This window comes from Oncorhynchus gorbuscha, linkage group LG02 (genome assembly GCF_021184085.1).
Source record: "Oncorhynchus gorbuscha isolate QuinsamMale2020 ecotype Even-year linkage group LG02, OgorEven_v1.0, whole genome shotgun sequence".
NCBI lineage: Eukaryota > Metazoa > Chordata > Actinopteri > Salmoniformes > Salmonidae > Oncorhynchus > Oncorhynchus gorbuscha.
Window position 1 is genome coordinate 89,070,696 of NC_060174.1, and position 14,632 is coordinate 89,085,327.

The 14,632-nt window shown below is 41.0% G+C and overlaps 1 protein-coding gene across 5 annotated transcripts; it reads left to right on the forward strand.

Moving 5' to 3' along the window:
* Positions 1–1,997: 1,997 nt before the first annotated feature.
* On the forward strand, positions 1,998–14,310 carry LOC123994722 (leucine-rich repeats and immunoglobulin-like domains protein 2). Of its 5 annotated transcripts, XM_046297681.1 has the most exons (9): positions 1,998–2,217; positions 11,234–11,560; positions 11,823–12,077; positions 12,481–12,624; positions 12,729–12,749; positions 13,186–13,227; positions 13,353–13,417; positions 13,536–13,701; positions 14,030–14,310. In XM_046297681.1, coding segments are annotated over exons 1-9 (1,137 nt in total). In that variant the 5' UTR covers positions 1,998–2,102; the 3' UTR covers positions 14,032–14,310. The 5 variants fall into 5 exon arrangements, with proteins under 5 accessions (XP_046153637.1, XP_046153610.1, XP_046153619.1 ...); XM_046297654.1 differs by lacking the exon at positions 14,030–14,310 and having other exon boundaries at positions 13,536–14,002; XM_046297663.1 differs by lacking the exon at positions 14,030–14,310 and having other exon boundaries at positions 13,542–14,002.
* The last annotated feature ends 322 nt before the right edge of the window (positions 14,311–14,632 follow it).

Here is a 14,632-nt window from a genome sequence, read left to right on the forward strand (position 1 = left end):
CTTATTGATAAAGCCAGTGACTGATGTGGTGTATTCCTCAATGTCATCGGAAGAATCCCGGAACATGTTCAAGTCTGTGATAGCAAAGCAGTCCTGTAGTTTAGCATCTGCTTCATCTGACCATTTTTTTTATAGACCGAGTCACTGGTGCTTCCTGCTTTAAGTTTAGCTTGTAAGCAGGAATCAGGAGGATAGAGTTGTGGTCGGATTTACCAAATGGAGGGCGAGCGAGAGCTTTGTACGCGTCTGTGTGTGGAGTACATGTGATCTAGAATTTTTCCCTCTGGTTGCACATTTAACATGTTGATAGAGATTTGGTAGAACTGATTTAAGCTTTCCTGCATAAAAGTCTCCGGGCCCTAGGAGCGCCGCCTCTGGGTGAGTGGTTTCCTGTTTGCTTATTTCCTTATACAGCTGACTGAGTGCGTTCTTAGTGCCAGTATCTGTCTGTGGTGGTAAATAAACAGCCACGAAAAGTATAGCTGAGAACTCTCTAGGCAAGTAGTGTGGCCTGCAGTTTATCACAATATACTCTACTTCAGGCGAGCAAATCTAGAGACTTCCTTAGATTTCGTGCACCAGCTGTTGTTTACAAATATGCACAGACCGCCCCCCTTCGTCTTATCTGCCGGTGCAGTGTGTATCCATGTATCCATATATCCATGTCGTCATTCAGCCATGATTCCGTGAAGCATAGAATATTACAGTTTTTGATGTCCGATTGGTAGGATATTCGTGATCGTACCTCATCTAGTTTATTGTCCAATGATTGCATGTTGGCGAGTAATATTGACGGTAACGGCATCTTTCCTAGTTGTCTTCTGCGGGTCCGGACGAGGCATCCGGCTCTTCGTCCTCTGCATCGCTTCCTTTTGCGAATAATTGGGATGTCTGCCCTGTGGAGTGTTTGGAGAATATCGTGTGAGTCCTGCTTGTTGTTGTTGTTGAAGAAATCTTTGTCTAATACGAGTGATCACTGTCCTGATATCCAGAAGCTCTTTTCTTCCGTAAGATACTGTTGCAGAAACATTATGTACAAAATAATTTACAAATATCGCGGAAAAATTCCACATAATAGCACAATTGTTTAGGAGACGGCCATCTCCTCCGGCGCCATCTTGGAGAGAGTGTAGGTATCTTTCATACAAATCTTAACCTTGTGACCCATTCTATATATCTGTTGTTCGTCATGTAGGTTGAAAGGGGTGTATCTCGGCTATAAAATACCTTTGTATGTTTGTCTCGGGGCTCTCAACGAATCATCTGAGTGTGATTCGTCTACCAGCCATCGCTATTGCAAAGCTCTCACTAATAAAAACTTAGTTTAAGTATAACTCTGACTTGTGTGATAAGTTTGTCTCTCCTCTGATAGTAAAGAAATTAACCACCACAACAGACACACACTGTCACGCCCTGACCTTAGAGATCCTTATTATTCTCTATGTTTGGTTAAGTCAGGGTGTGACTCGGGTGGGAAATTCTATGTTTTCTATTTCTTTGTTTTTGGCCGAGTGTGGTTCCCAATCAGAGGCAGCTGTCTATCGTTGTCTCTGATTGGGAATCATACTTGGGCAGCCTGTTTTCCACCTGAGTTTGTGGGATCTTGTTTTCTGTTTAGTTTCTTAGCTTTACAGAACTGTGCGCTTTCGTTATTTGTCGTTATTATTTTGTTTTGGTGTCATCAATAAAAAGATTATGTACGCCTACCACGCTGAGCCTTGGTCCACTCTTCATTCTACAAATGAGAGCCGTAACACACACACAACATGGAAATACACTCTTTGCTTGCCTTGTTTTATTTTTCAATAATTTGTTGTTAGAGTTTTGCTTCCACTTTGAAATTAGAGTATTTTGTCTAGATTGTTGACCAAAAATTACAATTAAATCCATTTTAATCACACTTGATTAAGTTGAGGGGTGTGAATACATTCTGTACACACTGTATCGCTGCTTTAAAAAGTGTGATGTGTCTTGCTGTCTTCAGAAGCCAACTCCAATCTCTCTGTGGTTTGTGGGTGGAAGAAGCACATCATGCATCTTTTTTTGAGCTAGCTCTCATGTGTATGACAGTTTAACTTTTGATCGGTCTGGCAAGCTATGGCATGATGGTAAACTGGTTGATTTTTAAGAGAAATTCCACAGAAAAACTGTTATTCTCAAGATGTCCCCTCCAACTGTTTATTCTCCTATTCACCTTGAGCACCACAACACATTCAGGTAAGTTACTTTGCTTGAAATAATTGGGCTGCGTCTAATTTGAAAAATACAGAAGGCAGTGATTTTTGTTGATCAAATTGTTTTATGTAGATTATTATAATGGGTAAATCTCAATCATCAGCATTTGGTCCCCTTTTTCTGTCTTAAAACTTTTGGCATCTCATCCTATCAGTCTGTCCGTTTATTGGGTATTGGTGAACATGTAATTCATTACATTGTATTTGCTTTTCTGTAATCCTTAAGAGTATTGACGATATAAGTAACATAAAATAAAAAATCTGCATCGAAATCCGTGAGTTTAAAGTAGAGGAATTATTATTATATATTAGGAAGGTGACCGAGCTACAGCAGTGTTTGTCAGACCATGAGAAATCCCGAAAATCTTCTCACGAAAAGGTCTATGGCATCCGAATGGTTTGGCCTACGAAGTAATCGGGGTTAACAATGTGTCCAAAAAAACACACATATTTCCTGAGCTTTCTTATATCTCCTAGATATAGGACAGACACTTCAGAACCTTATTCTTCATGATTCATTGTTTTACTGTCTCCTTTGCCATTTATGTGTTATTAAATATGTTTCTATAGTAGTAAAGGCCGAATTAACTATTTTATCAAATCATTTGAAATATTATTTTTAAACCTAAAGGAGTTCAAAAATGTATAAATCAATACATCAAATTGCTATATGGTATGACCATCTTAAAACAATTCCATATATTAGCTTCGTAGAACTTGCCCCACCCCTCAACGGCTTAGACTTTTAGAGGTTCTGCATATAAACTCTGATTCACTAGGTCTAGGATATGAGTTGAGGTTTAAACTAAATGGCACTGCATCGCTTCATACAGCATGGCAAAGTATATTGGCCATTTTTTTCATATATTTCAAGGGTTGTGTACTGTAGCGTTCAAAAGGAACTCATACTCCAAGCCATGAAAAATAAATAACCCAAGGAGGCCGAGATGCAAAAATAATTAATTTAATCCATGCTCGAAATAATACAACAAGTGAAAGTGCAAAGTGCATGGATTCAATTAATGATGTTATTTTTGCATCTTGCCCTCCTTGGGTTATTTCTTTTCTATGGTTTTGAGTGTGAGTACCTTTGAACTCTACAGATATTTTATTTTCCACGCACCAGTCGCATTTCATTCTAGCCTGAGCGCAAACCCTCATACTGGCTTTCTAAGGATGGTGTAGCTACTACCATATTTTCTGTCTAACAAATACCCCCCATTCCATTCATTAATTGTAGGACACTGAGTTTTTACTGTAAAAGACACAAAAAATCTAATTTTATCAGTCACATGCGCCGAATACAACAGGTGTAGACCTTACAGTGAAATGCTTACTTACGAGCCTCTAGCCAACAATGCAGTTCAAAAAAATTTGCCATGTGGTAGCAGAGAGAACAGTCTATGACTAGAGTGGCTGGACTCTTTGACCCTTTTTAGGGCCTTCCTCTGACACCGCCTGGTATAGAGGTCCTGGATGGAAGGAAGCTTGGCCCCAGTGATGTACTGGGCCGTTCGCACTACCCTCTGTAGTGCATTGCCGTCGGAGGCCGAGCAATTGCCATACCAGGCAGTGATGCAACCAGTCATGCTCTCAATGGTGCAGCTGTAGAGCCTTTTGAGGATCTGAAGACCCATGACAAATTTTTTCAGTCTCCTGAGGGGGAATAGGTTTTGTCGTGCCCTCTTCACAACTGTCTTGGTGTGGATGGACCATGTTAGCTTGTTGATGATGTGGACACCAAGGAACTTGAAGCTCTCAACCTGCTCCACTGCAGCCCTGTCAATGAGAATGGGGGCGTGCTCAGTCCTCTTTTTCCTGTAGTCCACAATCATCTCCTTTGTCTTGATCACATTGAGGTAGAGGTTGTAGTCCTGGCACCACACAGCCAGGTCTCTGACCTCCCAATAGGCTGTCTTGTCGTTGTCTGTGATCAGGCCTACCACTGTTGTGTCATCGGCAAATTGAATGATGGTGTTGGAGTCGTGCCTGGCCGTGCAGTCATGAGTGAACAGGAAGTACAGGAGGGGACTGAGCATGCACCCCTGAGGGGCCCCTGTGTTGAGGATCAGCGTGGCGGATGTGTTGTTACCTACCCTTACTACCTGGGGGCGGCCCGTCAGGATCTTCAGGATCCAGTTGCAAAGGGAGGTGTTTAGTCCCAGGGTCTTTAGCTTATTGATGAGCTTTGAGGGCACTTTGGTGTTGAATGCTGAGCTGTAGTCAATGAATAACATTCTCAGATAGGTGTTCCCTTTGTCCAGGTGGGAAAGGGCAGTGTGGAGTGCAATTGAGATTGTGTCATCTGTGGATCTGTTGGGGAGGAATGCAAATTGCTGTGGGTCTGGGGTTTCTTGGATGATGGTGTTGATGTGAGCCATGACCAGCCTTTCAAGGCACTTCATGGCTACAGACGTGAGTGCTACGGGTCGGTAGTTGTTTGGGCACTTAATGTTCTTGGGCACAGGGACTATGTTTGTATTACAGACTCGGACAGGGAGAGGTTGAAAATGTCAGTGAAGACACTTTTGTTGTTATTCTGTCTCTCACTGTTCAAATAAACCTACCATTAAAATTATAGACTGATCATTTATTTGTCAGTGGGCAAACGTACAAAATCAGCAGGGGATCAAATACTCCCCCCCCCTCACTGTATCGGCGGACGTAAGGGAATGCATGTCTTTATATGAGACCAGGTTGCTTGTTGTGCAGTAAGAAGGAAGGAACATTTTACATTGGCAGTTAGAATTAAAACGACAAAGGAGAACATCGTTCTGAGAGAAGCCTTACTTGACATACAGACTAGATCCATGAGAGAGAATCTGGTACTTACAGGTATCCAAGAGAAAGAAGGAGAGGTTCCTGACTCTGTAGTTAGAGAGTTCCTCCTTACAGCGCTTCAGATTCCAACCGAAACTATCGACAAAATCCAACTCAAACGTGTACACTGCTTCATACAGAGAGGGCAGAGGTATGAACACCCAATCGTTGCAAAATGTGCTTTCCTTAAGATAAAATCATGGTTAAAAGCCTGGGTGAAAGACTTGCTTGCACGAAAATAGGCATGCATGACCAGTTCCCGAAGGAAATTCCAGAACGGCGTAAATTTTGTTTCCAACTGTCAAGGAAAATAGATTCAAGAGAAACTGTATATTGATAAACAGTTGTTCAGAGACACAGACTACTCCATGGCTATTTTCAAAATTACAAATTTCTCATAAAGGTGGCAAATAAGGAAACACACAATTCTAGCCCGGTTATGGATTGTAATAATACAACAAAAAATATAGCTTTTCTATCTATCTTAAAATAGAACTAATTGGAACACTAAAGCACTAATTCAACATCGTGGAGATAAAAACTCAGTAAACAGAAGGCACGGTATGTATGGATGAATGGTGTGGTGTGTGTTTTTTGGTGTTTGGGAAAGTGTGGCGTTGAGTGAGAAAGGAAATGGTTGCATTTCCCAGAACCAATGTATTGCTGTGAGCAGGGGTTGTGAGGGAGCTTTCAATGTTGTTCAGATGAGGGACATACATTTTATAATGGATTATACATCACATTTATTTATTGTCCTATCATGGTGAAACAGCGTTTTAAAATAAATTATACACATAATTTATTTATTGTCCTATCATGGGGATCCCGGTGGGCTGCCCCCACCCAGGCAGTGGCAGTGCTGGCAACACTAGGTGCAGTAACCCATGGGGAGGGGGTAACACTCGGACATTCAGAGAGGGGGAATATTATTGTGGCCCTGGTGGCACAAAATCAAAGGTCTGACTGCACGGAGATGCTTGGGAATATGGTCAGTACGGGGGACCATGTTGTGGGTGTTTCATGTGAAGGGGGTATATCTGATCTCCATCATCTGGGACATTACAATGGTAAAGCTAATGCCCATTTTTTTGCACAGTTTTATATGCCTTCTCATACAGCTGCAACTGTATATGCGTTCGTAAATCAAGACCTTTCTTGAGTTGGGCTCAGGGATGGTGCAAATGTTGAGAATCTGAGTATATGGTTGTTGTGGGGGAAAGGGGTTGAGTGTGTAAGAGTGTGTGTGGGTGTGTGTGTATCCCACAACTGTTGCCAGGGAGTAAAAGACGTTAGGGACAATATAATATGATTCAAAAGAATTGTTTGCTAATATAATAATTGCTTGCCATAATGTAATTTTGGTAATGGTGAGAGGTAAAAATCCTTAGCATAAATTGCCAACATTACTACAAATATCAATAGCTAATTTTGGAAAATAACAAACAGGATTTGAAAAATATATATACAGTTGAAGTCAGCAGTTTACATACACCTTAGCCAAATACATTTAAACTCAGTTTTATAAACTGAAAAGTTAGGATCACCACTTTATTTTAAGAAAGTGAAATGTCAGAATAATAGGAGTGTGATTTGTTTAAGCTTTCATTTTTTTCATCACATTCCCAGTGGGTTAGATGTTTACATACACTAATTTGTATTTGGTAGCATTGCCTTTAAATTGGTTCACTTGGGTCAAACATTTTGGGTAGCCTTCCACAAGCTTCCCACAATAGGTTGGGTGAATTTTGTCCCATTCCTCCAGACAGAGCTGGTGTAACGGAGTCAGGTTTGTATGCCTCCTTGCTCACACATGCTTTTTCTGTTCTGCCCACACATTTTCTATAGGATTGAGGTCAGGGCTTTGTGATGGCCACTCCAATACCTTGACTTTGTTATCCTTCAGCCATTTTGCCACAACTTTTGAAGTATGCTTGGGGTAATTGTCCATTTGGAAAACCCATTTGCGACCAAGCTTTAACTTCCTGACTGATGTCTTGAGATGTTGCTTCCATATATCCACATAATTTTCCTACCTCATGATGCCATCTATTTTGTGACGTGCACCAGTCCCTCCTGCAGCAAAGCACCCCCACAACATGATACTGCCACCCCTGTGCTTCACGGTTGGGATGGTGTTCTTCAACTTGCAAGCCTCCCTCTTTTTTCCTCTAAACATAACAATAGTCATTATGGACAAACAGTTCTGTTTTTGTTTCATCAGACCAGAGGACATTTCTCCGAAAAGTACGATAGATTAGATTATCGGACACGCAACAAGAAGGTCTGATTTCAGTATTACTGAAACCGGATCCAAGTGGTACATATAAAGAACAAGTCCATTTAAAAAAATTGGAGGCCTCTTACACCTCAGTGTTGTGATGCAAAAATTCTAGCTTAATGCTTGGATTTGTCACGACTTCAGCCGAAATCAGCCCCTCTCCTTGTTCAGGCGGCGTTCGGTGATCGACGTCACTGGCTTTCTAGCCATCGCCGCTCCATTTTTCATATATACATTTGTCTTGTTTCCATACACACCTGGTTTTCATTTCCCCAATTAAGCTACTTGTATTTAACCCTCTGTTTCCCATCATGCTTTGTGTGTAATTGTTTTCATGTTAGGTGGTGTTAGTTTACGCGGTCTACTTTTATGTTCCTTTTTTGAGCGCGTTTGTTTCATGTAGTGCTCTCGTTTCTTGGAACTGTAATAAAAGTGTGCCTGTTCATTTTAATCTGCTCTCCTGCACTTGACTTCGTTGCCAATACACCATCCTGACAGAATTACACACCTTTAATGGAGTCAGCAGGAGCAGGTACCCGGTTAGAGGAGTCGAGGAGTGCGTCCAGGAACATTCGGCCATGTTACAACATCTTGGCAGGAGCATATAATTAAAAAGGAGTTGTTAGATATTATTCAGGCTTTTTACACGGACGATACATTGGAGATAATATAAGACAAGCACTGGAAACAATAGAATACTATGAAACATCAGGGACACCAGGCCATGTTTTCATAGTTGATTTTGAAAAGGCTTTTGATAAAGTACGACTGGAGTTTATTTATAAATGCCTAGAATATTTCAATTTTGGAGAATCTCTTATAAAATGGGTTCAAGTTATGCATAGGTCACCCTAGGTGTAAAATAGTAAGTAATGGCTACATCTCAGAAAGTTTTAAACTGTCAAGAGGAGTAAAACAAGGTTGTCCACTATTGGCATATCTATTTATTATTGCCATCGAAATGTTAGCCGTTCAAATTAGATCCAACAATAATATTAAGGGATTAGAAATCCGTGGCTTAAACACAAAGCTGTCATTTTACACTGATTCATGTTTTCTTTTTAAACCACAATTAGAATCCCTCCACAGCCTCATAGAGGATCTAGATACTTTTTCTAACCTCTCTGGATTAAAACCAAATTATGATAAGTGTAGTATATTATGTATTGGATCACAAAAAATGCCACTTTTACATTACCGTGTAGTTTGCCAATTAAATGTTCTGACGGGGATGTGGACATACTCCGTATACAAATCTCGAACGAAATAAATGATCTTACTCCAATACATTTTTATAAAAAGTTAGCAAAAATAGATCTTGCTACCATGAAAAGGAAAATACCTGTCTATTTGTGGAAAAATCACCCTGATCTTTAGTCATATCACAGTTGACCTACCTGCTTTTTAAATTATATGAACAAAAAATATTCAATTTTTATTTGGAATGGCAAGCCAGGCAAAATTAAAAGGACCTAATTATAGATTGCTCAAAAAAATAAAGGGAACACTTAAACAACACAATGTAACTCCAAGTCAATCACACTTCTGTGAAATCAAACTGTCCACTTAGGAAGCAACACTGATTGACAATAAATTTCACATGCTGTTGTGGAAATGGAATAGACAACAGGTGGAAATTATAGGCAATTAGCAAGACATCCCCCAATAAAGGAGTGGTTCTGCATGTGGTGACCACAGACCACTTTTCAGTTCCTATGCTTCCTGGCTGATGTTTTGGTCACTTTTGAATGCTGGCAGTGCTTTCACTCTAGTGGTAGCATGAGACGGAGTCTACAACCCACACAAGTGGCTCAGGTAGTGCAGCTCATCCAGGATGGCACATCAATGTGAGCTGTGGCAAGAAGGTTTGCTGTGTCTGTCAGCGTAGTTTCCAGAGCATGGAGGCGCTACAAGGAGACAGGCCAGTACATCAGGAGATGTGGAGGAGGCCGTAGGAGGGCAACAACCCAGCAGCAGGACCGCTACCTCCGCCTTTGTGCAAGGAGGAGCAGGAGGAGCACTGCCAGAGCCCTGAAAAATGACCTCCAGCAGGCCACAAATGTGCATGTGTCTGCTCAAACGGTCAGAAACAGACTCCATGAGGGTGGTATGAGGGCCCGACGTCCACAGGTGGGGGTTGTGCTTACAGCCCAACACCGTGCAGGATGTTTGGCATTTGCCAGAGAACACCAAGATTGGCAAATTCGCCACTGGCGCCCTGTGCTCTTCACAGATGAAAGCAGGTTCACACTGAGCACGTGACAGACGTGACAGAGTCTGGAGACGCCGTGGAGAACGTTCTGCTGCCTGCAACATCCTCCAGCATGACCGGTTTGGCGGTGAGTCAGTCATGGTGTGGGGTGGCATTTCTTTGTGGGGCCGCACAGCCCTCCATGTGCTCGCCAGAGGTAGCCTGACTGCCATTAGCTACCGAGATGAGATCCTCAGACCCCTTGTGAGACCATATGCTGGTGCGGTTGGCCCTGGGTTCCTCATAATGCAAGACAATGCTAGACCTCATGTGGCTGGAGTGTGTCAGCAGCTCCTGCAAGAGGAAGGCATTGATACTATGGACTGGCCTGCCCGTTCTCCAGACCTGAATCCAATTGAGCACATCTGGGACTTCATGTCTCGCTCCATCCACCAACAGACTGTCCAGGAGTTGGCGGATGCTTTAGTCCAGGTCTGGGAGGAGATCCCTCAGGAGACCATCCGCCACCTCATCAGGAGCATGTCCAGGCGTTGTAGGGAGGTCATACAGGCACGTGGAGGCCACACACGCTACTGAGCATCATTTTGACTTGTTTTAAGGACATTACATCAAAGTTGGATCAGCCTGTAGTGTGGTTTTCCACTTTAATTTTGAGTGTGACTCCAAATCCAGACCTCCATGGGTTGATAAATTTGATTCAAGAATGGCCCTTTTCCCTTTATTCAGATTACAGCTGCTCACTTTCAGTTGTTTGAAAACAAATAATCTCCAAAATATTGTTATTTTTTAAACAAGCTTTAGAAAGTTGGTTGCAATTTCAGTTTAATCCACCTGAAGAGACAGAACAAATAATACAACAAATATTGTGGTTAAACTCAAATATACTAATTGATTAAAAAAAAACAGTTTTTGATAACATTATAAAAAAGAAAAATTTTGTGAATTAATTTAACACACCTGCTCCCCATTCACACCTGAGACCTTAACACTAACGAGTCACATGACACCGGGGAGGGAAAATGGCTAATTGGGCCCAATTTGTACATTTTCACTTAGCGGTGTACTCACTTTTGTGGCCAGTGGTTTAGACATTAATGGCTGTGTGTTGAGTTATTTTGAGGGGACAACAAATTTACACTGTTATACAAGCTGTACACTCACTACTTTACATTGTAGCAAAGTGTCATTTCTTCAGTATTGTTACATGAAAAGATATACTCAAATATTTACAAAAATGTGAGGGGTGTACTCAATTTGTGATATACTGTATATTTACCCCCAAAATATATGGGGGATTGGAAATGATGCAGACAATTACATTGATGGAAGCAACAATCTTTCCACAATATTAAAGCTGACCCACCCCTAATTTTTCTTTTAAAGACAAAGGTTAGGTGAATTGAGTTAAGTTTAGAACAAGGGTTAGAGTTTGCAAAAATGCTACAGTTGTCCCCGACATGACCAGAACATGCACATTTTGGATTGCTAGACTATAGCGGATTACGCACTCCCATCCTTTCCGATAAACCTCCCCAAGGTTGTTTCTGTCTCAAGTAACTAGACCATTAGTAGGTATCATACTTCTTGGAGGTGCTCAGAAATATGTAAAGTAGATTTTGTATTGCTCTATAGCTAGGCTGTGCTAACATGGCCATGATGTAAGTCTCTCACTCTTCCTCTCTCTTACAGGCAGGCCTGAAGTCCCAGGAGAAGGTATATGGGCTATATTAAACAAACCCATACAGTTTTCTGGATCCAGTATACCTTTGAAACTAATCAAAACAGTGGAATGGCGTCACAAAAGTGGAAACTCCCAGACATTCTGTCTTCTCCATAAAATGGATGGGAACATCACCAACATATTCCCTGCATGCAATGGCACTGCACACTTCCTTTCCCACAATAAAACCTTTGTTATATACTCAGTGAGGGCAGAGGATGAAGGTGTCTATGAAGAAAGAGTGATTTATAAGAATAACACTATGGTCTCATTAAATATATCACTGTCAATCATTTGTAAGTACAGCATATTACCCTAACCCATTTTTACCTGTCTGTCTTTCTACACAGTAATGCCAACTGTGCTTCAGATTCAGTGGAAATCCAGACATAGATATATGGAAATCACTAATAGATAAATCCAAGACTGTATTCATGGGGAGCACATGTCCATATAATGGAAGTCACAAAAGTTTGCCAGAGTAAAACAAGTCAGACACATTACCTATTGGATTCAAATTCAGAGATTCACAACAGATGAATGTTTTGGTCTCTTTAGCTCCTCCCTCCACCCTGCACATCAGCGTAAACTTATCCCACGCGCTGCTAACAATGACCTGTGAGGTCAAGGGGTCAAACCTCTCCTACTGGTGGCTGAAGGATGACCATCCCTTCCTCACGGATTCCAGATTGTTATTGGGTGAGAGAAACCAAACCTTACAGGTGAACAACCTGACCAAGGCTGAATGTGGGAAATACACCTGCTTGGTGGCCAACAAGGCAGGCCAGTCACGGGGCCACTTCCAACTCACAGGTGAGAGCAACATAAAAAATATCCCCTAAACTTAACCTTTGCCTATGTCCATCATAGGAACATACTGGCAGTGTTCCAAGCTGACCACGTTGCAGTCGCCTGCCAGATCTTACAATGCCTAGATAGGTGTTACACATGTCAGCCAACCACATTGTATGATATAGCAATCTGATGCCTGACTGCGAAGTTGATGGCGGTGCACGCAGCCATTGGTTGATACGTGCAACCCAACTGCAATATAGTCGGTCTGGAACATAACCTAAACATAACCCTAAACTGAAACCAAACCTCTGTCCAGCAAAGGAACAAAATTACACATAATAATAATTCATATTGTCATTACTAATTGTGGATGATCAGTATACAAATGCCAGTTTGTTCTATCTGTTCTATTTGTGGGCAGATAACCAATCCTCTGTGTGTAAGGATGGAATTGTCCGAGCCACACTGCCGATAGGCCAGAGAGAAGTTCTAATCATGGTAATATTGGGCATCTGCATATTCGGCCTGCTCATCATCATTGCCTGCATCAGGAGATATCACCAGGGTAAATAGTGTCATTTACCGCAGTAATTAAAAGTCTGTTTAGTAATGGCTGTTATGGTGGTTTCATGAAATTAAAAACAATATTTCTGTTTTTTGGCAAGGTAGAAATACGGAAGCATCTGGCAGGTATGGTTTTAGCCCCTTTCTCAAGATCGTTTGGTAACACTTTACTAAGGCCTGCACATATAATCCTTTTATAATATGTAATATGAGCCATTATAATGTCATACACTTAGGCTTATAATGTGATGTCTATGTGTCTACCGTGCTTCTACACCCGCATTGCTTGCTGTTTGGGGTTTTAGGCTGGGTTTCTGTACAGCACTTTGAGATATCAGCTGATGTACGAAGAGCTATATAAATACATTTGATTTGATTTGATTATGTATCTATCTCAAATGGCTGTTTATTAATCAGGTCATGCATTTTATGACAATGTATTGTACAATGTATTATACCTGAAAAGTGTTATTTATTGTTTTTATACTTCTATACACACATCTATGGATAAAATACCATCCATTCTGTTATTTCATTTTCCTGTCATATTGTATTTGGACAGGACTTTGCAACAACGAGCAGCATCCTGTCAGAAACAGGAGAGGTACAAACAACATAACTTAAAGAAAGCATCTGTTTTTAGGAATGATCAAATATCATCACTATATTATACTACTATTGTAATAATGCCAAAGATTAACTGGATTAAAACCGATAAATTGTTTTTAGGAAGGAGAGACAGAGACACCCCTGTGTCCGAAAATCATGTGTATGATGAGATTGGAGATGAAGAGGTAAAAAAATACAATAACATTAACAAAGGGTTATTACTTGGTCACTCAATTAAGCAGTGTGGACCATTGATAAAATGCCTTAGCTCGGTGCATTCTTGTGTATGTGTGTCATCTCTAGGAGCAGCTTGAACAAGAGGTGGTGATCCCATTGCCATGCGTCTACACAGACTTCCTTCCAAACAGAAAACAAGCAGAGCCCCTAAAGGACTTTGGGTACTCCACCATTGGGCCAGCTAGCCTAAGTGGAGTCACAGTGATCGAGGCAAGCGAACAAGGTCTTGAATGTAGGTTCCTAGTGGAGACAGCGTAGCATACTAAAAATATCTAATAAAATTGTATTTGTCACATGCGCCAAATACAATAGGTGTAGACTTTACCATGGGATGCTTAGTTACGAGCCCTTTCCCAACAATGCAGAGTTAAAAACGTAAGAAAAATCTGCTAAAAAAAGTAAATAGTAACAAAATAAAGACTATATTTTATTTATTTTTATTTCAACTTTATTTAAACAGGTAGGCTAGTTGAGAACAAGCTCTCATTTACAACTGCGACCTGTGACGACCCTCCCACTCTGTGTGCCGTATTTGCTCTTTGTTCTTGTTTCCTTATAAGGATGCTGGTGGGCGGAGTTGGGAGGGTCGTCAGCTACATGGGAAACACCTGGGCCCGGTGTCTCCCAGGATAAATACACCACTTCCCCATTCATGGAAGAGACTCTCTCCATGCACACTTTGATAGTTTTTGTTGTGTTTCTAGCACCTTTCAACAACCTGCATTATCACATTCATGTATGCAAAACACTCACTTACACTACTGATTACTGATTACACACACCATTGTATATTTTCCTTAGTTGCTTTATTTAATAAAATATATATTTTGTTACTCCTTAACTCCACGTTGTCTCCCTTTTGTTACGGGCTTTGAGCCGGTTCGTGACAGACCTGACCAAGATAAAGCAGTGTGAACAGACAACAACACAGAGTTACACATGGAGTAAACAATAAACAAGTCAATAACACAGTAGAAAAAGAGTCTATATACATTGTGTGCAAAAGGCATGAGGAGGTAGGCAAATAATTACAATTTAGCAGATTAACACTGGAGTGATAAATGATCAGATGGTAATGTGCAGGTAGAGATACTGGTGTGCAAAAGAGCAGAAAAGTAAATAAATAAAAACAGTATGGGGATGAGGTAGGTAAATTGGGTGGG

What these genes read in the sequence shown, in the direction of transcription:
- LOC123994722 (XM_046297654.1), top strand. Translation starts at nt 2,103, where the DNA reads ATGATGGTAAACTGGTTGATTTTTAAGAGAAATTCCACAGAAAAACTG. An exon ending in TATATCACTGTCAATCATTT is followed by an intron (nt 11,561 to 11,822) that starts GTAAGTACAGCA and finishes TGGTCTCTTTAG; the next exon opens with CTCCTCCCTCCACCCTGCAC. An exon ending in ATGAGATTGGAGATGAAGAG is followed by an intron (nt 13,418 to 13,535) that starts GTAAAAAAATAC and finishes TGTCATCTCTAG; the next exon opens with GAGCAGCTTGAACAAGAGGT.